This window comes from Haliotis rufescens, unplaced genomic scaffold (genome assembly GCF_023055435.1).
Source record: "Haliotis rufescens isolate VD_foot unplaced genomic scaffold, xgHalRufe1.0.p SCAF_20, whole genome shotgun sequence".
NCBI lineage: Eukaryota > Metazoa > Mollusca > Gastropoda > Lepetellida > Haliotidae > Haliotis > Haliotis rufescens.
Genome location: NW_025963891.1, coordinates 9,478,430 through 9,502,342, shown reverse-complemented (window position 1 = coordinate 9,502,342; position 23,913 = coordinate 9,478,430). Strand labels below are relative to the sequence as shown.

At 42.4% G+C, this 23,913-nt stretch overlaps 1 protein-coding gene across 1 annotated transcript in view; it reads left to right on the top strand.

Annotated features, from left to right (window-relative positions):
• Positions 1 to 21,514, top strand: part of LOC124133245 (protein FAM186A-like) — a 59,047-nt gene extending 37,533 nt beyond the window's left edge. Inside the window, exons 4-5 of the mRNA XM_048401006.1 lie at positions 20,435 to 21,043; positions 21,178 to 21,514. Of these exons, the coding sequence (XP_048256963.1) occupies positions 20,435 to 21,043; positions 21,178 to 21,514 (946 nt within the window). The remainder of the gene's footprint in view (positions 1 to 20,434; positions 21,044 to 21,177) is intronic.
• Positions 21,515 to 23,913: the final 2,399 nt, after the last annotated feature.

Below are 23,913 nucleotides of genomic sequence, written 5' to 3'. Positions count from 1 at the left end.
GAGGTTTTACGTTTCTGGAATAATTTCTTTTAATGAAAATGTCTTGTTCTTGTATTGCGTTAACGGCCTTGTACATATTTAGCGATCCTATACGAATGTAAACTTTCAAATTCTGCCTCTGATAAAAAACATAGATATGACCGGTACATTTATACAGATTATTCAACTCGCTTAATTGACAGCTATATTCTAGACTGTATATTTTATCGATTAACGCAATACATAACCAACATGGCGATCAGATCCAGTGACCCGTTCATAAATAGTGTTGATTGTCGACCGACCATTTTGATCATGGTGTACATTTCACGTCGTTAATGTCAGTTGTACGTGACGCATTCACGTTGATATGTATTTGTAAATAACGCATCAATACACCCATGGATGTGTCAGTCAGGTCGTGTACGCTCCGCTACCTATCCAAATTCCAAATGTACTTCGTGACATACACATACATCACGCGTTCATTTACACACGGCGTACATTTCACTGTACCAGTTGAGCCCCTGACCTGTGGAAGGTTCTAGAAATACGCGTAGCACCCACTTAAATACCACCCATCTATCTCCATCGTCAGCACAGAAATAACGAGTCGATCATGTATCGATTTTAAACACCGCTTATCCAGTTGCCATATATTTAGGTGTGTGTTTCACGCGCTCTGAAATCAACATGGTCACCGCGTCTATTTCACCGGATAGGCTTGACACGGCGGAGGAAATATTCAGCGTATTTGATATAGGATACCAAGTGCGATAGTACATCTTACTTCAAAGTAGAGGCGCACTACAAAGACGCGCACCGGCCTGCCCGTATAAAAGTAACGGCGCAGTGATCGAGCTGGACAAATTCGCCGTGCGTGATGTTGAAATGAATCGTGTACTTAAGACCGTTTGCATTGCTGACGAAGTGTAGTATATTTGTCATCTATGTGGCTGTCCGCTTTGTCAACGCCTTCACTGGCGGGATTGGAATGTAACAGCTGGTTGTTTACTTTGACGGCGGCAAACTTGTCAAAACCACTGGGTCATTGTGGCTCGATCGCCCGAGAAACGAGATGGAGATTTTAAGCGCGCTTCAATGAGTTTGAAAACTGCGTCCTTTAAATACGGACCCGTAAATCAACGACGTCGGTGTTTATTTAATGAGTAATAGACCGATAACGACATTTAGGAAATATCCGTGACATTTGTAACGTCACGGAATGCATTGTTATTGCAAATCGACGCTTGGTTAGATTAAAAATTTCCAGTTTTTTAATGCGTTAGTGCGTCTTTTTATTATCACAGACGGCTGTTGTGAGGAACTATTTTTAATATATGTGACAATAAAACTGAGACGTATATTGGTTCTACGGGCATCAACTCGGGAAATTATCCCACTATAGGGTTGCACGTGAAAGGACCTCGTGAAATGGACCCAAACAGCTGATCGTGTTGAGGAATAACTTATATCGTAATTAACACACTGTGTGGTTACACACTGTATGTATAATTATATAATTATATATATATATATATATATATATATATATATATATATATATATATATATATATATATATATATATTCTAGTCTTATACACGAGACTCGCACACGTGTAAACATACCATTTATTCATACAGTAAGAGATGGCCAAGTGCCCCGAATCTTCTCAAGCTCTCTGTACTGTTCGATAAACGAAACTAAAATCAAATGAAAATTCATCCCCATCATTCGGCTTACTGAAATTACAACGCATACACATGTCATCAACTCGACAAGCTTCTGTGGTTTCCTACTCTGAAACATCATTGCCACATGCTATGTATTAATTGAATAAATCAATAAAACACCGCGTGCAGATGGTGTCCGCATGTTGCAGTACGGACATTATGTCAGTGACTGTTTCACATCGTATCACATACGGTCACAGCTGATACCATCCTTATAGATATAATACGCTTGTAGTATTGTTCATCACATGGAAGAGTGAATTTTAGCCTGGCTATTTGTTGCACTAAAATGGATACTGTGACGGATCCGGATATCACCTATCCTGTTCCCACATCAAGCCGACCCTCAATGATATGATTCAAAATACTGTTCCAAGCGACGTTAAGCCAAGCTCATTCACTCACTTTAATATATCCTGGCGTTTATATATTGATGTAAATTATCATGATAACATGTTTTTTTACATAAAAACATAAGACAGGTCTAAAAGGAAACAACAACATAAAGAAAATGAGTTGGATGGAAAACCGCTTTGAACATTATTCCAGTTATATCACGTAAGAGGCGACTAACGGGATCGGGTGGTCAGGCTCGCTGTCTTGGGTGATGCATGTCATCGATCCCAACATCGTGGAGTGTAAGGAAGGGTCAATGTTGAGTGTCAGTCACATGAATGTGTTGAATGATTGTTATAAAAATTTGACAAAATGTTTAGTAACTTAAACATTTTACATTTCCAGAAAGCCAAAAGAAGTCCTTATCGCACCTTGACCTTCTGTCCTAGTTCACGAGGCATGCACCGTGCAGTATCGCACCTTCACACCTGGGACACCGTGTATTAACGTCTTCTATTTAACGGGAGTGGCGAAGCAAAATTTACGTTTTCTTCACACGACAATCATCAAGATGGTGTATTTTTATTTGAATAGTGTCTTGAAAACCTGAAGTAATTCATGTCAGCCTAACCCTTTGTACGAGACTCCCATGAATGAAGGCTTGCTGTACCGGCCCCGCCTGCCACCCGGCTGATGACGAGCGTGTTCACAGCGGACACGTGGCCATGTACAGGCTGTTAGCGTCGATCAAAGGAGATCGATGCTAGTTCGTTGATATTTTATGGATTGGTCAGAACTTGTGGTCACATCTGTTGTGGCCGCTTCAGTTGTCTCAGCGTTGTGCACACATGTGTAATGACTGGCGGTGGTAATAAAACAGTTATGGATATCAGCTTCAGAATGGTATGAATCACAATGGCCGATAAATTGTTCCAGTTTGATAATTTATCGATTTATTAAGTCGTGCCGCTTGAATGTCAGGGACATGAGAAAAAATGGCTAGTAGTAAAAAACAACTTATACATTTGCGTTAATGACAACACTCGTATAGAGTTATCTCCCTTTTTCCAAATTTGTTAAATAGACACGTGACGTACATGTGAACACAAACACAAATTTGCTGTTATGTACATATCAGACAAAGCTCAATAACAATATATATTCAACACATTAAACCATATTCGACCACCATCCGATGGTAATACGACCAACCTCTATCATTCTTACATCGTATTAGACGTGGTAAGTGTCAATACAACGCTATCTTTGTTCAAGCACGACTTAGGACGCTGACAATGGCAGAGCGATCTACACGAGGTAGTTTGCAAGTCCTAAGCTTATCGATTTATCGGCCCTGACGCACGAACTCGGCGAGGAAGACTGATGTTCTTAGTAAATTACGTTGGGGCGCATTACAATCTGTGTATCGCGTGTCCCGACCATAAAGGGACACGAACGTCCCTCGGAGCGTTCTTTCAATCGATGTGAGTAAATTTTACAGGCCAAACGTCTGGTTCTAAATAAGTCTACCTCGTTTCTGCAATTAAGCTACCAGGGGATCAATCCAACCCCAATATTGGAACACCGGGCTTGTAGTGCGTGGCGTGTTTCAGAGAAAATTATATGTATGTAGGTACGAATTTGTCTTTATTGCATTGGCGTCAAGGATTTTAATTTTCTGGAACGCACTTACGTAGGAGGTTGTTTAATATGGAAGTTGTCGTACACTGAGTGCAGCAGGGGTATGTTTCGTGTGAAGCACGGAGATTATTTACTCAGACAAATAATTGACGGTGATCGGCCATGTTCTGGCTCGTATGCGTGTATATACTAATTGGATTTGCGTCGTGTCAAAGTCTTGGTCAGTCTTATTACTGTTTTTCGGAAAAGAATCTCGATACATGTTTAGACATGACACGTATCGCAATATTTTACTCGCGGTAGCATCATGTCATATTACCGGTAATGGGATCCTTGTATCCATTTTGACCTCGAAACACGGAAGAGGAACGGGCGGCCAAGTCGCCTCAAGCGCCGCATTTCTCTATGCAGGGTTGCTTCCCTTAGTCGTTTTTGGACCATGTGATCCTAGGTTTGAATTCCATATTCGCCTTGATTATATCTACGGATTTGTCAGCACCAGATCGTGGGTTTGACCAAAGTGGCTTTCCTCCCACATCATAAATGAAATACTACTTAAAGCGGCGTAAAACCAAATTCACTCGTAACACTCAAGCCACGAAGCTACCTCCATATTAACCTCAAGAAACGATACGTATGATTACCCAACTGTAAGATATCGCAATATGTATCTCATGATGCGATACATATTTCAGACGATCTAACGTGTCAATCATCTTACGACCCCTGAAGATCCAGGTGAGAATAGGTCTTCAGCAACCATGCTTGCCGCAAAAGGCGACTGTGCTTGTCGTAAGAGGCGACTAACGGGATCGGGTGGTCAGGCTCGCTGACTTGGTTGATGCATGTCATCGTATCCCAATTGCGTTGATCGATGCTCATGATGGCAATCACTAGATTGTCTGGTTCAGACTCGATTATTTACAGACAGTCGTCATATAGCTGGAATGTTGCTGAGTGCGGCGTTAAACAACAAACAAGCAAACAATCATCTTACACCGAGCGAACATTTGTCTAATGCGCCGCAATTGTCTGTGTAGGTGGTACTTGAGTCGTGCCAGGATTCGACAATCGTGGGTTCGAATCCAAGATTCACTCTGATTACGATTCTTGGTTTCGTCTCTCCACACTGATGGTCCTTGTTTTAACCACGACTGTAAACATCTATTACCTGCGTTTATTTGAACTTTCCAAACAATAATCTGACAGGTGAAAATCAAAATGTTACATGAATACCTTTTCACAAATATCATAAATACTCCCAATTTCTTATTTGACAGGGGGCACGTGTAGCCCAGTCGTCTAAGGCGCCGCGATTCGTTGTGCAGAGTTGCGTCCCTTGGGCACGCCAGAAACCTATGATTGTGGGTTCGAATTCCGGTTCGCCCCGATTAGGTTTCTAGGTTTGTCAGCACCATACCCGTGCTCGTGGGTTTCACCGAAGTGGTAAACGTCTAGGACCTGCATCACTTCGGGCTTTCCTCCCACATTAAGCTGACACGCCGCGATATAACTGGAATACTGTTAAAAGCGGCGTTAAACTCAACTCACTCACTCACAATTTGACAGTACCAGTCGTCTAAGGCGCCGCGATTCGTTGTGCAGAGTTGCGTCCCTTGGGCACGAAACCTATGATTGTGGGTTCGAATCCCGTTTCGCCCCGATTATGTTTCTAGGTTTGACAGCACCATACCCGTGCTCGTAGGTTCACCGAAGTGGTAAACGTCTGATACCTGCATCACTTAGGGCTTTCCTCCCATTTCAAGCTGACACGCCATGATACAACTGGAATATTGTTAAAAGCGGCGTTAAATCCAACCCACTCACTCTTATTGGACATTTTAAAAAACCCATCGCGTCGCCTGTGCTTGTGTGTAAATGACAGCTGTTCTTCGCGCTTGGATCGTTGGCGACTTGTGCGCGTTCTGTCATTTGCTTACCAATGCTTTCGACCATTTTTTAACAATAAACCATTGCCTGCTGTCGTCTTAAATTTCACTTAGAGTTATCCACTGTTCCCCTGAGAGAACCAACCGAGAGCAATGGTGGTCGTAGACATACCCATAAATGAACTAAGTGACAAAAGAAAGAAAGTATAGGTTGGCGATAACTAGTGGAAAGCGGGTATTGGGAATATGACTGCCCAGGAACAGACACCAAAAAACACCTCACCCGAACGCGCCACCTTTGACGGCGCTCGTGCGGTGACAACAAAAAATGGTGAAACAGGTTTCGCGCCTATTGCATAAACTGCACGTGCATGTTAGCTGTATAAATGCGTTCGTCTGCGGGGTATTACCACACGTGATGAATGCACACAAAAGAAATGTCACGACTGTCACAGGAGTAGAGAGAGAGAGAGAGAGCCATCGGTATGGCCGAAATGGGGGCAACACAGGTCCAAATTGCCAGAAGGTTTGGTTGAACACCATTGGCAGTAGCCAGGCTGATTCAACGGTACAGGCAGACAGGGAGGACACAGGACAGGCCTAGAACCGGACGACCCCGAGTGACAACGCCACTGGAAGACGGTCAGATACGGCTCATTCACCTGCGAAACAGATTCGTAACGGCAACGGCAGCAACAGCGTTGGGACATCCCATTAGCCAACGTACAGTTCTATGACGACTTCGTGCTGCTGGAATCCGAGGGTATCCTCCTTTCCGAGGAATGGTACTGACTGCTCGACGCCTGAGACTGCGATGGGCGAGGCAGGTTTGACGCTGGCAAGTGAGAAATTGGCGTCGAGAGCTGTTTACTGAGTAAGTCGGTTTAACTTGTTTCGAAATGACGGCAGAGAACGAGTTTATCGACGCAGAGGCAAACGTTTAACTCCGGCGTGTATTCGAGAGGTCCATCCATTCGGCGGGAGAGGTGCCATGGTGTGGGGCGTTATTTGTGGAGATCAGGAGACTGACGTCATCGATCAGGCGGCGTATCACAGCATGCATTGAGGCAGCTGGAGGTCATACACGCTTTTGAAGGCAACTGTGTCGACAATGAACTTTTTGGCGACATTTCAGACAACTTTTGAAAATGAAATTTCTTACCCCGCCATTGTTTACCATGAGCTTACATTACCCGTGATTGCACAATTTAAAACTTTGGTTGATCAATCATTTGTTACCCCTCCCTAGATTATATTATAATTCACAACAAAACCTCTTGTTATTTTTTTATCGATCATGGAACTCGACCTATACTTGCTTGATGACCTCCATACACTGCCGACCAAAGAAAGCATACACCCATGCTTGATGGTGGCTAAAAATGAAACAAAGAAGAATAGGTATTCGATGGTATTTGATACAGGTGTCATACATGTGTTTTGGACCTTACGTTTGCTGTGTTTCTGCAACAGTTTTCAGCCCAGTAAGGTTTTGATCACTTTCGTAATGTTTTGGTCAAATCCAATTTTCAGTGTATATTTACTTTTGCCCGGCAGTGTATCCGTATGTTTGCTGGGTTCCGTTTTACAAAGCGACTGCAGCTGGGTTAAGCCTGAGTCAAACTATGGGGATACGACAGCGATGAGCTAAGACGTCTTTGTGAATAGGAATCGACATAAACCACCAAACAGTCTTACAATTTCGACAGCAGTGAATCTCATCTGGTCGCATATGTGTTAATCGATAGAACCTACATGTATGTCATATAATCCTCACTACATTTCTACATCGGAATTTTGCAAAAACATTGATAAATTTGCTTTCAACCCAGATATAGAAATTGAACTTGCCGTTAAATAGGTTGGTTCATTGTGTTCGGATTAATAAAGTTAACTTCGTTGGTGTCGACATTAGCCAAAACGAATCAGCTTTCTTGAGATTTGCGGCACTGTTTTACAAATGGTTTCATTTCCGTTTTCAAAAGTATCTTGGATCGGACATACAGCCCGTAACTGAAGTTCGAAATACCCCGTGTTAAGCTTTTCGAGGTTGCATGATTAGTGAAGATATTCTGCTAACAATATAACAAAACAATATGAATATTTCCTTTTTCAATATTTTATTAACACAAATATATATCGTTATCTATCGAGTAGTTGTCCGATTTTCGATCACGAACGTTGATATTACTTAATTTCGTTTATCCGACATACTCCATAATCCGACATAATCACATGCAACCGACCATATCGGATTAACCGGTCTTGACTCTACGTGGTGTTCCCGGCTTCGTGATAACCGTTATCGACAACGCTGAGTGAGTGAGTGAGTATGTTTTTACGCCGCTTTTAGCAATATTCCAGCAATATCGGGGTGGGGGACACCAGAAATGGGCTTCACACATTGTACCCATGTCGGGAATCGAACCCGGGTCTTCGGCGTGACGAGCGAACGCTTTAACCACTAGGCTACCCGACCGCCCCGACAACGCTGAGAAAAACGGATATGGCGAAAAAGCAATGCCAAAACAATTTCCCCGTAGAGACAGTTGTTCAGGTTCGAAGTATTTTTTAAGTTACGTTGGGTATGGATTTGTTATGCAACGGTAACTAGGACTTCAAGATTTTGTCTTTAATTATTTAATTCATCCCGTCGTGTTCGCTGCAGTCGACGTTTACTGTCGCCCGGACGTTTCTAATGAAACCCGTCAATGACGGTATTGATTGGGCTTACATGTCGCCGACATAATTACTCTTTCAATATAATTCTACGCTTCACGCTATCCGTGTCGCATTCATAGGATTCCTGATTCCGCCAGGGAGGGACACGTGACATTAGGCGCTGGTACTCGCTGTGCAGAGTAGCGTCCCTTAATTGACAGGATCCGCTGACTGAATCACAGATTCAACCCTATTTAGATGTTTGGTCTGTCAGTCCCATGTCCCTGTTCACGAGTTCCCCCCAAAAAATAAACATCTACGACATCTATCACTTTGGGCCTTCATTTCGCAAAACATCCCGATTTTACGAAACGTTAAAAAACAACCTCATTCACATATTCTTAAACACGAAAGTACCAGTCAGTTAAGAGAGCGGTAATGAAACCACTATCTTCAGTACAGCTTACAGAATTTTAACCACACATTAAATCCAAAGGATAATAACAGTAAAAACACGCACAGCTGCGCTAGAGTGAGTGAGTGAGCTGGATTTAACTCCGCTTTAAACAGTATTCCAGTTACATCGCTGCGTGTCAGCTTGGGAGGAAAGCCCGAAGTGATGCAGGTCTCAGATGTTTACCACTTAGCTGAAACCCACGAGCACAGGTACTGACAAAGGTACTAGGTGCTGACAAACCTAGAAACATAACCGGGGCGAAAAGGGATTCGAACCCAAAATCACAGGTTTCTGGCGCCCCTAAGGGACGCAACTCTGCACAGCGAATCGCGGCGCCTTAGACGACTGGGCCACCCGTGCCCCCAACTACGCTAGACCACCTCCCACACATTTAAACAGATTATTGCATACACAAGCAGACTGACAATGATTGATTGCACCAGTTCACCAAACGTACGTATCAGACGTCACTGTACAACGCCGGTACGATCGTTCTGATAACACGTGCACGTAGCCGGTCCGACCCAACCTCTGAATCAGCGTGCCGGGGGCAGAACGCGGTAAACATCGGCAGGGGTTATTTTTGATAAACATTCGATCCGACATAGTAAGCGGCCGCGGTATAAGCGAGATACAGCCCTGTCGCTGAGGCGTTAGCGCCGGAGGGGCTTGTTTAATTACGTACTTCCTAGCAAGAACGTTACTGATTATATCAAAGCTTGACAGGACAGCGCAGCGCTGCTAGGCTATTCGCGTATCTAACAACTCGTAATGGTATACTAGAACCACAGCGACGGCCAGACGGGATCTGAATTAGTTGAAATCGTCGAGCAGGCTTGAGGTTCCCGTCTAAGCCGGCGTGGCCTCGTCGTGACGTCAATGTCCTCATTGCTACGTGGCTTATAATAGAGTTATATTTAACCGTGTTTTCACGCTTTCCTAACACGTATTGGCGTGGTAGCAAATGACGGCCAGTTTTATGCGTGGCTGACGATTTATAATAAAACCGGCGAAATGTCATACAAGATCTCCCCGTTGACAGGGTTTGGAGACACGAACTCTAGTGGCGTCGAGTTTTCTCGATGCTTACGTCATGGCTAACGGATACACGAAGTGCAGTCTTATCTTGCTGTAGTGAACTAACGCGATACCGAGCGACATATCCTGTTGTCGATACTGCAAACGACATGTGTCTTAAAGTGTGTTTTACAGCCGCGTCGCAGGGTAGTGCGTTTCGATTGTTTAATACTTATGTACTTATATCTCCGAATGTCAAGCAAGTGCAATGTTCTCAGAAAACGTACCGCGCCTCCTATCTTCCATCCTGAATTGTTGTGAAATCGTGGTTACATAAATATAAGATGGATCCCTGCTCGAACGCTGTAAGTCTGACTGCGGTACAGACAGCACTTAGTACCCTTTATTTAGCCATGACTAATTTTAAAAAAAATTCAGTTTTAGCTTAAATTCTGATATACGCATATTAGGATGTAAATCTTCCCTTTCAATGTCGTAAAGGCAATATACAGTGATCCCTAACGAGAAATGATTATTTGTATCACACTGTTGTCAATCAGAGCTCAAAGAGTTCGGATAAGTCGAAGTGCTGCTTGTTAACATCCACATGTTGCCTATCAGCCATCAATTATTCTATGGTATAACCGGAGGCGATATCGGTATATGGTCTCAGTATAGCCTGATAATGTGACACACCGCTGGTTCCTTTCACTCCCTCCACCCCTCCCGACCCCCCACCCCCCACCCCCCACCCCCCTCACCGAATTACACCTTCGACCCTCGCGTGCAATATGTTCCTTGAGAGGCCGCTCAATGGCCGGCGACAGAGGTCCTCTTCTTATCAATCGATCTATTCCATATAGTCCGCGTCCGCTTGGGTCAATAAATGATTGTCAGACTTCGCTGATGAGTGTTACTTGAACGCAGATATCAATATTAGATACAAACAATTTGTTGACACTGACGCTAGAAGTGTCATATAAAACTGATAATTCCCGAAAGTAGGTCATATGAAATACAGACAAGCGCGGAAGGATACGCGACAGCGTCTATCACTCGCACAGCCGTTCATCCTTGTTCATATAGATTTTCCGCTTGACGGATAAAAAGCGTCTGCAATGTCAGACCTGTCTATCCGATGGATCAAGCCATTAATACCCAAGGCCGGGATTAACTTTATATCACACCACGTGTGCACAGAATGTTGTATTTTAAAGGGCAGTTCGTTTTTCTGAGCCTGGATAAGTGTTTTTTTTATCGTACGTGAGTTGTTTGACAATGAGTGAATGAATGAGTGAATAGAAAATACAGAAAAATGAAATATATTTCGTAGCAGGGAAGGGAAAGAGAGTTAGTACTGTTTTACGATGTTTGAGTCAAGGATACATTGAATGAGCTTTACTCATTGTTTCTTCGTTTGTTGTTTAATTCCGTACTCAGCAGCATTCCAGCTATATGCCGGAGGCTTGTAAATACTCGTGTCTGGACCAGACAATCCAGTGATTGATATTATGAACACCGATCCACGCCGTTGTGATACGGTGACACGCAATCAACGAAGTCACTCAGCCTGACCACCCGATCCATAAAATCGCCTCTTAAATTAATACCAGTATAGGTTGGTGTGGGCCAATTCAAACTCGGCAGCCCCCACAGAGACATGGTCTACGGTGCACCGCTTTTATCCACGTTTCAGATATAAAGTTTAGACCATTGTGTGCAGGAACATATTTCATATGAATATTCTTAAAACAAATTTTCTTTATAAACAATGGATAGGTTTCTCGGCACGATAAAACCAACGGATATCCGCTGGGCTTATATGCGGATAGAAATGTAAATATCATAGGTCAAGTAGGGACTACTTTCAGTGCAAACATTATTGTATTCACTATCAAAAGAATAGTCTAATATTCTGAAAATCAGTTTCTAACTCTGACGTAGCTAAGGCATGTTACAAGATTGGGCAACTTTGGATATATAAATTGCGAAACTATTTAGCGAGGACACAATAGCTTAGTGGGATCAGTTTCAATAGCTGTGCTTGTTGAACTCTGCGGCTTGGAACCTTTTCCCCCAATTCAAACAGTTGGATTAGGGCGAAATTTGTCTGAATTGTTACTTTGTTTCGTTTTGTGTGTACATCTCACTGCACTTCGTAAAGTTATGGCAGGATAGGCCGACTGTCAACAAACGTCTTATAGACTAGAGTAGCTTCCCTTTGATAAAGGGCAGTTACTCTTGCGGACGCGAAAGGTGATTAGAAACAATTTGTCTAGGCAATTGATGTTTTGTCTATATGTAGTTACGCCATTGTATAAGAAATAGGGCTGGGACGAGTCCACATTTACAACCCGGGTACCCACCCACCCCTATTACCCTACCCTACCCTCGTACCCGCTGTTGGTCTCAAGAGATAGGTAAAACATGTCCGATTGGGAATAGTTTGACCGTACTCCTGTCAAAATAAATTTAAATACACGATCTGGTCATGCATACACGGAAGTTGACTGATGTTGCATCATTATGCAAACATATAAAGTCGAAAAGAATGTGAACATTTATCACTTATAGTGTAGCCATAGAGTTCTAGATAATTTTTGCCATTATACAATATAATCACGTGACTAACCACGGGTCCGGGTAGTCCTGTGGGTACCCGGGTCCTACTCAGTACCCACACGACCCGGGTACCCCAGTTACACGTCCCAGCCCTAATAGGAAACATGTTTCAGTTTGACAGTTGTCACTGTCCGCCTGACACATCACTTGCCTTCTGACGTAATACATATTAATGCGCACATTCCAGGAAAACTTGCAATGTTTGGTTAACGCTTGTGAGAGAGGGGCGAGATTTTTCAAGCACAGAATTGAAGAATGACATAATATGATAAATAGGTTATCACGCGTGTGTGTTTGGGGATGGTAAATATCCTGTATTAGGAATAAACATTGTATTTAGCGAGCCTTGGCGAACCAAATTCCTAGTGTTTTTTCCTACCACAGGATATTTACAAACCCCAAACACACTCACGTGATAACCTCTTTTTATTGTTCACTAAAGGAACAAACAAATAAGCATAAGCAGTTCTGTTATGTGCCACCTCATACAATATATATATATATATATATATATATATATATATATATATATATATATATATATATATATATATATATATATAAAATAACGGAAAGAGAGAGAGTAAAGTTGATTCCTTGTACGCGGGCTAGGATGTTAGAACTACATTGGTAAACATACGAAAGGGTTAATACGATATGATCACGCACAGGAATTGACGGCATTTTTATAATGACATGTAAACTATTCAAATACGTTTTAAAATCTCATTCTTTCTGATGTACTGCCCCGGGCGTTAGACGTCGCATTTAAACTTTCAAGGCTCTTAATATATATTTAAAACACACAGCCTGGTTAGTCACGGATTTAAACAGCTGATTTTAATATCAAAATCGGAAGGCGGAAACCCCCAGTTACTGACACATACCTAACGAGACATGCCCTAAAACTCGTGCTTCAAACGTGACCTCGACGAGGTTAATAAGTGCGCATGCTCAAGAGAAGCGAACCGGAAGTGGTTTGATTACTAGGGTAAAAAGTGCTTTCTTCCGATCCTAAACCATTCTGTTACGGCAATTGACTTCAATACCTCTCGTAAAGTAGCCGAGGCTGATGTACAAGAGATGTTTTTTAAAACGTGGGGGTCTTGGGGTTGTGAATCACGTGGGTGTGATTAAGGGAGAGAAATCTGAGCGTATCTTGCACGCGTCCTGTTCGTTAAAGAGCGATGAAACAGCCCAAATTAGCAAGCGCTTGAAAATTACGGCATCATTATATGTAGACCCGCGTTTTCCTTGAAACAAACCTGCACCCTTGCCACATAAAGTTGTCCATTTTAATTGGGATCAGGGAAGAACGTATGTGTTTTTAAGTTATTTCTTTGATGACAGCAACCTCTCTCTTGACGGATATGCAACAACGAATGTGTGCAGTTAAGTTTGGATTTTTAAAATTTGCATATTTTGCGTTTAACAGGTAGTTTCAAGTCGTTGTAATGTATAGAATATAATGTATGATCACTACAATTTATGACGAATCTAATTAATATAGCTTTGATTTCATAATTATAACTTACATAGCCCTCTTAACGTTATACTTGTATTGTTGAATTTGGAATACCTTTCATATATTTAATTAACAAAATACACAAAACAGTTACCACAGAGTCGGTGATAAATCCCTTAACAGTACGAAATAACCTTTCGTTGGTGATGTATCGTAAACCTTACAATTTGTCTATTAACTTAGATATTTAGAGATATTAAAAAAACCACGTCCGGTTTTTTTCTCACGACTCTGGCTATAAAATCCCCGTTTTGGTTTCCACAATCTCTTTCGACCGACAAGCTCAGCACAGTTATCCCCCTTAGACTATGGGGTTAGGCACTGTCTGTCACTCTCAGAGCGGGTGAGCATCTCTCTGCACATGGCGACTTCTATTAAGCTCCTGGGGTCGAAACGTATTTAAAGACACTGAACACGAACTTCAATCTAAAATGAATCCCGAATTCGATATTTACAAATTCCATTGCAACAAAACGTAAACAGTTGTTGAGATAAGGTCACTGGCGTCGTTGAGTGATGAGAGATTGTTTTCACCACAGCTTGCCAGACAACAGATAGACTGCGTAACAAAAGCTTGATTAGGGCTCTAATATATGTTGTGCCAGCCCCACTCGAGCATGTTTATCGTAACATTAATTTCATTTTAACGGCGCAGTTAGTCAATAGTGCTACGCATATAGGTGTGGGAATACATACCACGGCTGATGGTATGGTGGTGGTATTCGTTGGTATTTCCGCCATGCGTTCAACTAGGTAAGATTGTATTTGCGAGGTATTGTACAGCCGTCGTTATAGTGTCATTCAAACACTTTTAAACGGAGGCATTTTATCTGAAATTTAAAATTAATTTTCGTATGGTCGGTGTAGATATGTGCAATTCACATGCATGGACATACACTGTACAAGAAATGTATATTTCAAAGGTAAAGGTTATATATTCAATTAACCTACACTTTTCAGTTATAACCATAATACATTCATCATGATCTCCAGTAAATGCTTGTTGTGAGTTTATTTTTTGGTTAACGCCGCCTTTTTTAAACAATTACGAACTTAATACAATATCAAGGCTCTGCGTCCCACAAAGCGTTGCTGCTATTCGACTATCGTAACTCTATAGTGTTATACAATTTGTTTGTTTCTTTGTTAATTGTTGTTTAACGCCGCACTCCAGCTATATGACGGCGGAATAAATAAAATAATCGGATCTGGACCAGACAATCCAGTGATTGACATCATAAGCATCGATCTATGCAATTAGGATACGATGACATGCGTCAACCAAGTCAACGAGCCTGACCACCCGATCCCGTTAGTCGCCTCTTTAAGACAAGCATGGGTAGCTGGAGACCTACAGTAAACTACGGTTATAACGAACTCAAAGGGACTACTAATTTTAGTTCGTTATAACCGTAATTCGTTATAAGCATATATACAGCATAACTACAGCATATAGTCGGGACTAAAAAGTTAGTACGTTATATCCGTTAGTTCGTTATAACCGTGTTCGTTATAACCGTAGTTTACTGTATTTCGAACCCGGATCTTCACGGGCTTCCTCTGTATTAAACCCCGGGCAAAGTTTGCAAGTAAAAAAATCCAACGCCCTTGTGAAGAATAACACGTGGTATTGTACCATGGAGTTTCACGGCACTCGTGTTATTTATATAGGCTTGCGACTGTCATAGCGCTACAAACGTTTTGTTGATCGGGGCATCGTAGTTGATATAGCCTCAGCCTCGTTTTACAAAGCGATCGTAGCGCTAAGTTGTTTTGTTTTTGTCTGTTGTTAAACGCCGCGCGGATTAAGCAAAAGTCAAGCTTTATGACGGCGGCCTGTAAATAATCTGTCCTGTAAATGTATAACCTGGACCAGACGGTCTATGGTCGATATCTTGAGCAACGATCCACTCCATCAACCAAGTCATAGAGCCGACAAAAGGGAGTCGGGTGGTCCGTTTCGATAAGACTGATTGGAGTTTAATAATTTCAGTCACAGGTTTGTCTGGCACAGATTCTGTGATATAAAATTCACTCACATCCTGATTATCTTCTATTTCACCAATCAAGTACCTGTTTATATATTGTCACGTGATCACATCTGTATATCCCTACATGATGGCATCACTAACCATAAGAATCAATGGAAGTGTTCTGGGGTTTGGAATTGACAAAGCGATCTAAGATGTACGACCGACTCAGCGTCCATTGTTTTACACCGCTTTTAGCAACGTCGCATGCTGGGGACACCTGGGACCCGATCCACAAAGCGATCTTAGCGCTAAGATGATCGTAACTCCCATACTTTAAAATAGGCTTACGACAATCATAGCACTAAGATCGCTTTGTGGAACGGGCCCCCGGAATGGGCCTTTGTACACACGTTGACGTAGCGTCTACGTCTTTGAACAACGACGAGGCTGCCCCAATGACAGAGGTTCGATTTACCTTCCATGCGTTCACAGAGAACTACAATTGTCGCATTGAATGAGGTTTAAGCGATACATCCTCGATGACAATGAATACCGCACAAGACATTTTGCAAGAAACTCATAAATAATAGTTTCTGTGTTTGCTTGAATTGCGAAGATGGAATTCATCATATTCTCATATTTCATGTTCTAATAAGACTCCGATTTCCTATCTGGCAGTATCCGTGTTTAAAAGGCAAGTGATGACAAAATGGTACAATCCCGGACGGAAAAACGCGTGCTGCAATTATCTTCATCACAACAGGACACGTTATTCAATATTGCTTATTGATCGTGCTGTTCGTTATAGTTCCCCGGAAGTAACAGCTTTACCGGTTCTATTAGACCAATACTGCGGCGCTATGTAAATACATAAATATTGCACGAAATTATAATATTTTATAATTTGTTGAAATACAAATTTCCTCTCTGTGTATAATAATTGGCTCAGTGTTGGGATGAATCTGCTGAGTTTTCATTAGACTGAACGTACACGACTAATCTCGCTGAGGGGCGGTCGGGTGGCCCAGTGGTTAAAGCGTTCGTTCATCACGCCGAAGACCCGGGTTCGATTCCCGACATGGGTACATTGTGTGAAACCTATTTCTGGTGTCCCCCCAGCCGTGATATTGCTGGAATATTGCTAAAAGCGGCGTAAAACCATACTCACTCACTAATCTCACTGATGGTCATTCACCCAAGGAACTATCGTTAAGGTGTAGATGTAGATGATTTAGATTTTATTCAAAAGAGAATGTTGAAGTTTCGGGGCCTCGACCTCATCGACACGAGTTTGAGACTACAATTACAAATTGAGGCTGAGATAGGAAGAAAGAAACGGCGTGTATGCGAAAATAGTTTCTACCACGTGACTTGAATATTCACTAAAACCCCCTTTTTATGGACCCCGGCGGTTTAATAATGGTTAATTATATGTTGGGCGCAGTGATAGGTTTTCCATTTAAGATATCGATTTTCACGTTCTTTACCACGCAATTTGATTATCTTAAAACTCGAGACGCATGCGGGCACGTTCGACAAAACACTATTTCTCCCGAGACTCATTCTTAGCAGGACCTCCGTGGGATAGTATTTAAACTTTCTTTGACGACATTCAATTAAGTGTTTCATGGTACCGGTCGACAGTACCTATCTGTGACTAAAAAAACAAGCCTTTCGTCCCGTTCTTAATAGAAACAAGAACGTGATTTCGCTGCATCCATTCAGATCCTGCCATTCCTCTGCGCGCTTTTATTCGCCTAGTGGATTACAAAAGCCTTCCTTCGAATCTCCAACAATCGTTAATCAGCTCTTTTTTCTTCTATTCTGCGCCATGCTATCACTTGTTCGGCAAAATGCGACCCTAATGCGATCTATCTCCGCAAACGGCCGATCAATGCGCCGTAACAGGCGGTAATAGTCCGCGCCGTAACTCAGCGCCACGGCAGAGCCGTTTCGTCAATCGATGCTAATATATTGGACGCTGTACAATGCCTTCGGCCGCTCCGGATTTCTTTCATACAATTTTACTTCAACAAAGCGCCATCCGAGCGCGGCTAGCCCGACCGACTAGCCCTCGGTGTAATTTCCTTTACTAATTTCGATGGACTATTTTTTGCGCGGAAAGGTTACCCGCTCCGCAGTAAAATGGCTGTGGTAATCAGCAGTTGCCGTGTGAGAGGTTTGCCTATTGTTCTGTTAGCTCGCCTCTGTGACGAATACCGAACCTGGCGGTATGCTGTCTGCCGTAGCAAATCCTATTAGATGTTAGTGAATTATTCCGTCTCCGTTTCCATTCTTATACGTTTTACACATCGAGAAACTAACGTTCTCGTACATGCTGATTGGGCGTATTTCAGAATGGTTTCAAATCCGCGGGTGGCAATTTCCCATAAGTGACGCTAATGCGGTGAGATTACTTAAGGGATTTGCTTACGCCTTGTTAGGATGAGTGAGTGAGTTCTGATCAATCGGCAATGCCAGACGAAAGGAGCTTGGAGTAAAATTGTGTTCATTTACTTATGTAAATTTTGTGTTGGAATTTGGTAATTAAGCATGAAACAGATAGTCGTCACGTGGCCTGGCTAAAATATTCAGTGGATCTCCGTTAATCCTGACGGTACCCTTTCCAGTTAAACGCGCTTATTTACAAATTCTGGCCTAAAGAGTATTTGTGCGATGCAATAACTGTTAATAGGTGAAGACGTTGCGAACAGTTGTTCCCAGGACGACGTGGCTTCCAGGCAAACGATGCCCGGTTTAGCAGGGTTAAACTATGGTACTATATGTTGCATAGCCTGCATACAGTCGCTCTGCTGTATTGTCCACAGAGTCGACACGGAGCATGGCTAACAATGTCGTCATTTTGTATGACTAACAATTAGTCGTCACGTAGCATGGCCTATAGCCAACGCGTTACATAGCTAATATACAGTCGTCACTTTGGATGGCTAACACAGCGGTCACGTAGCGTGGCTAACATACAGTCAACGAGTAACGTGGCTAACATACAGTCAACGGGTAGCATGGCTAACATATAGTCATGGCTAATATTCAGTCTTCAGTGGGCATGGCTAACACAGTCGCCACTTTGTATTGCTGACATAATGTCAACACGTGACATGGCTAACATACAGTCAACACGTGACATGGCTAGCATACAGTCAACACGTGACATGGCTAGCATACAGTCAACACGTGAAATGGCTAACACACAGTCAACACGTGACATGGCTAGCATACAGTCAACACGTAACATTGCTAACATACAGTCAACACGTGACATGGCTAGCATACAGTCAACACGTGACATGGCTAGCATACAGTCAACACGTGACATGGCTAGCATACAGTCAACACGTAACATGGCTAACATACAGTCAACACGTAACATGGCTAACATACAGTCAACACATGACATGGCTAACATATAGTCAACACGTAACATGGCTAACATACTGTCAACACGTGACATGGCTAACATACAGTCAACACGTGACATGGCTAGCATACAGTCAACACGTAGCATGGCTAACATATAGTCAACACGTAACATGGCTAACATACTGTCAACACGTGACATGGCTAACATATAGTCAACACGTAGCATGGCTAACATATAGTCAACACGTAACATGGCTAACATACTGTCAACACGTAGCATGGCTAACATATAGTCATGGCTAATATACAGTCGTCAGTGGGCATGGCTAACACAGTCGTCACTTTGTATTGCTGACATAGAGTCAACACGTAACATGGCTAGCATACAGTCATGCAGCATTGCAAACATATTGTCGTCTTAAGTCGTCACGTAGAAAGGCTAATCTAAAGTCGTCGCGCTGAACTGCTTCACATAAAGTCGTCACGTAGAAAGGCTAACATATACTAGTAATCGTCACGTGGCATGGCTAACATATTGTCGTCACGTGGAAGGGCTAACATCAAGTCGTCTTGCTGCATGGCTTAGCATCAGTCGTCTAACGGAGTACATTGCGTACAGCCGTACCGCGTCTCTTGCTGTGAAGCACAAGAAGTCACATCCATCACGTGAGGCTGACTGCCCCGAGACTGTGATTCCTAATTAACCTCCCACGGATCCGAGCACAGAAAATAAATATCATTTTACAGGATGTTCAAATCGCTTGGTTCGTCTTCAGTTTCAGTCTGAATATTCAGGTTTACCTTAATACAATACCATCGTTGACACGTACGAATTTACAGGAACATACATGTAAAGGTCACAAGCCATACATGTACATACCCCGTTGGAAGCACTGTATTGCTTGTGTTCACAAGAACCGCTTTGTCTGTTTACCCAAGCACTGCATTGATTGTATTCCCAAGAACTGTATTGCTTGTATTCCCAAGAACTGTATTGCTTGTATTCCCAAGAACTGTATTGCTTGAATTCCCAAGCATTGTTTTGCATGTGTTCCCAAACACAGTTTTGCTTGTATTCCCAAGCAATGTATTGCTTGCATTCCCAAGTACTGTGCTGCTAGTATTCCCAAGAACTGTATTGCTTGAATTCTCAAGTACTGTGCTGCTAGTATTCCCAAGAACTGTATTGCGTGAATTCCCAAGTACTGTGCTGCTAGTATTCCCACGAACTCTGTTGCTTACATTCCCAAGTACTGTGCTGCCAGTATTCCCAAGTACTGTGTTGCTAGTATTCCCAAGAACTGTATTGCCTACATTCCCAAGTACTGTGCTGCTAGTATTCCCAAGTACTGTGCTGCTAGTATTCTCAAGTACTGTGTTGCTAGTATTCCCAAGAACTGTATTGCTTACATCCCGAAGGACTGTGTTGCTAGTATTCCCAAGAACTCTGTTGCTTACATTCCAAAGTACTGTGCTGCTAGTATTCCCAAGAACTCTGTTGCTTACATTCCCAAGTACTGTGCTGCTAGTATTCCCAAGTACTGTGTTGCTAGTATTCCCAAGTACTGTGTTGCTTACATTCCCAAGTACTGTGCTGCTAGTATTCCCAAGTACTGTGCTGCTAGTATTCTCAAGTACTGTGCTGCTAGTATTCCCAAGTACTGTGTTGCTAGTATTCCCAAGAACTGTATTGCTTACATCCCCAAGTACTGTGTTGCTAGTATTCCCAAGAACTCTGTTGCTTACATTCCAAAGTACTGTGCTGCTAGTATTCCCAAGAACTCTGTTGCTTACATTCCCAAGTACTGTGCTGCTAGTATTCCCAAGTACTGTGTTGCTAGTATCCCAAGTACTGTGTTGTTAGTGTTCCCAAGAACTGTATTGCTTGCATTTCCAAGTACTGTGCTGCTAGTATTCCCAAGAACTGTATTGCTTGCATTCCAAAGTACTGTGTTGCTAGTATTCCCAAGACCTGTATTGCTTGCATTCCCAAGTACTGTGCTGCTTGTATTCCCAAGAACTCTGTTGCTTACATTCCTAAGTACTGTGCTGCCAGTATTCCCAAGTACTGTGTTGCTAGTATTCCCAAGAACTGTATTGTTTGCATTCCCAAGTACTGTGCTGCTAGTATTCTCAAGAACTGTATTGCTTGCATTCCCAAGTACTGTGCTGCTAGTATTCCCAAGAACGCTGTTGCTTACATTCCCAAGTACTGTGCTGCTAGTATTCCCAAGAACTCTGTTGCTTACTTCCCAAGTACTGTGTTGCTAGTATTCCCCAAAAACTGTTTTGCTTGAATTCCCAAGAACTGTGTTGCTAGTATTCCCAGTTTATTTACCAATTGATTATTAAAAATCGCAGTGATCCATCTGACAAATTACCGACTCAAACAAACAAATAATCAAATACAGCATCTGAAGTGAAGTCCGTTTCAAATTCAAATAATTGTTCCCCGATTCAGTCGCCATTATGTTGAACAATACTGTGATGGCGTCACGTGGAACAATGCTCAGATGACATCAAGTAGAACAATGCTAAGATAACGTCAAGTAGAACAATGCTAAGATAACGTCAAGTAGAACAATGCTAAGATAACGTCAAGTAGAACAATGCTAAGATAACGTCAAGTGGAGCATTGCTGAGGTGACATTAAATGAAACAATACCAAGATAACGTCAAGTGGAGCATTGCTGAGGTGACATTAAATGAAACAATACCAAGATAACGTCAAGTGGAGCATTGCCGAGGTGACATCGAGTTGGTCAATGCTGAGGTTACATTTAATGGAACAATGCTGTTAAGTGGAACAATGCTGAGATGAAATTAAGTAGAACAATGCTGAGATGACGTCAAGTGGAACACTGCTGAGATGACATTGAGTTGGACAATGCTCAGATAACGTCAAGTGGAACAATGCTGAGATGACATTAAGTAGAACAATGCTGAGATGACATTACGTGGAACAATGCTGAGATGACATTAAGTAGAACAATGCTGAGATGACGTCAAGTGGAACACTGCCGAGGTGACGTCAAGGAGAACACTGCTGAGATGACATTGGGTTGGACAATGCTCAGATAACGTCAAGTGGAACAATGCTGAGGTGACATCAGGTGGAACAATGCTGAGGTGACATCTGGTGGAACAATGCTGAGGTGACATCAGGTGGAACAATGCTGAGGTGACATCAGGTGGAACAATACCGAGATGACATCAAGTAGAACAAGATCATGTAAAGTGAAACAATGCTCAGATGACATGAAGTGAAACAATGCTCAGATGACATGAAGTGAAACAATGCTCAGATGACATGAAGTGAAACAATGCTCAGATGACATGAAGTGAAACAATGCTCAGATGACATCAAGTGGAACTGGTACAACGGGAACTCACGTCTAGTGGACACCGGTGTCCTTTGGGCGCAACACAGGAAGGATACAACGAGATTGGGTACTTCTGATTACAACCGTCCGGACTAAGTAAGTGAGTGAGGGAGTTTAGCTCAAGTTGTTTATGTTACCAGTATATCAGGGCGTGCTAGCTTGATTTGGGAGGCAAAACCAAAATGATGCATGACTTCGACGTTTACCACGTTGATGAAACCCACGTGCGTGGGTGCTGACCACCCTACAAACATAATCAGGGCCATACCCGTGCTCATTGGTTTCAACGAAGTGGTAAACGTCTGAGACCTGCATCACTTCGGGCTTTCCTCCCACATTAAACTGACACGCCGTGATATAACTGGAATACTGTTAAAAGCGGCGTTAAACCCAACTCACTCACTCTGAAGAGGAATGAAGTTCAAAAATAATATAATCCCGCTAGGAATATCAGAAACATGCATAAATTCCAATTTTAGGACGTAAGTTATTGGGTACATTTTACGCAGCTTAAAACAATAGCAGAAAGCAAATGGGTTGTTTCACGCCCTTTTAAAAAGCAAGTCCGCAATACCACAGCAGGGGACTTCATGACTGAGCTCACACATTGAACCAGTGTGGTGCCTAGATCTTCCGTGTGACGCAAACAAACTATAACCACCCGCGTTGATAACAAGTGGGACACACCCATTTAAAATAAATTAATTTTACCAGGCTCTGCTGCGTGACCGTATATCCAAAGTTTTACGGAGAGGATTAAACTAATTTCTGAAAGCAGAGAGAAGTCGGGTCCTGACGTCATCATCATAAATAGCTCCCGTGAAACCTTTCATTAAACTTTTAGCTGTTGCCAAACGCTTTTGTTAATGGATACAATCGTGTAGGCCTTTCCCCGCCACCTGTGTCTGGTGTATGTATAATTTACTAATAACACCGTGCTGAGGCACAAATTAAATAATACAAGCATTTGGTTCAGAAAATTATGTTGCACCACTAATTGCCACGCTCGATGCAATAACACATCTAAAATGTACATGTGATGCGGAAGGTTTGGTGCTTTTTTCTCCATAAATTGGAAACAAAACCGTTTTGGACTGCACGTGTTCACGTATTCCGGAGAACATCTATTCCGAATGTTATGGTGAAATGGCGTTACGGAAATTAGCGGAAATTCGCATAACGGTAAACAACGCGTTAACTACAAATTGTTAATAAAAATGACATCGTGTTATATATATTTGTTAATGGTACATATATTGATTTTTTAAACTTTCCTGTTCGAGAAACATAAACCTAGCTTAATAAGAGATGTT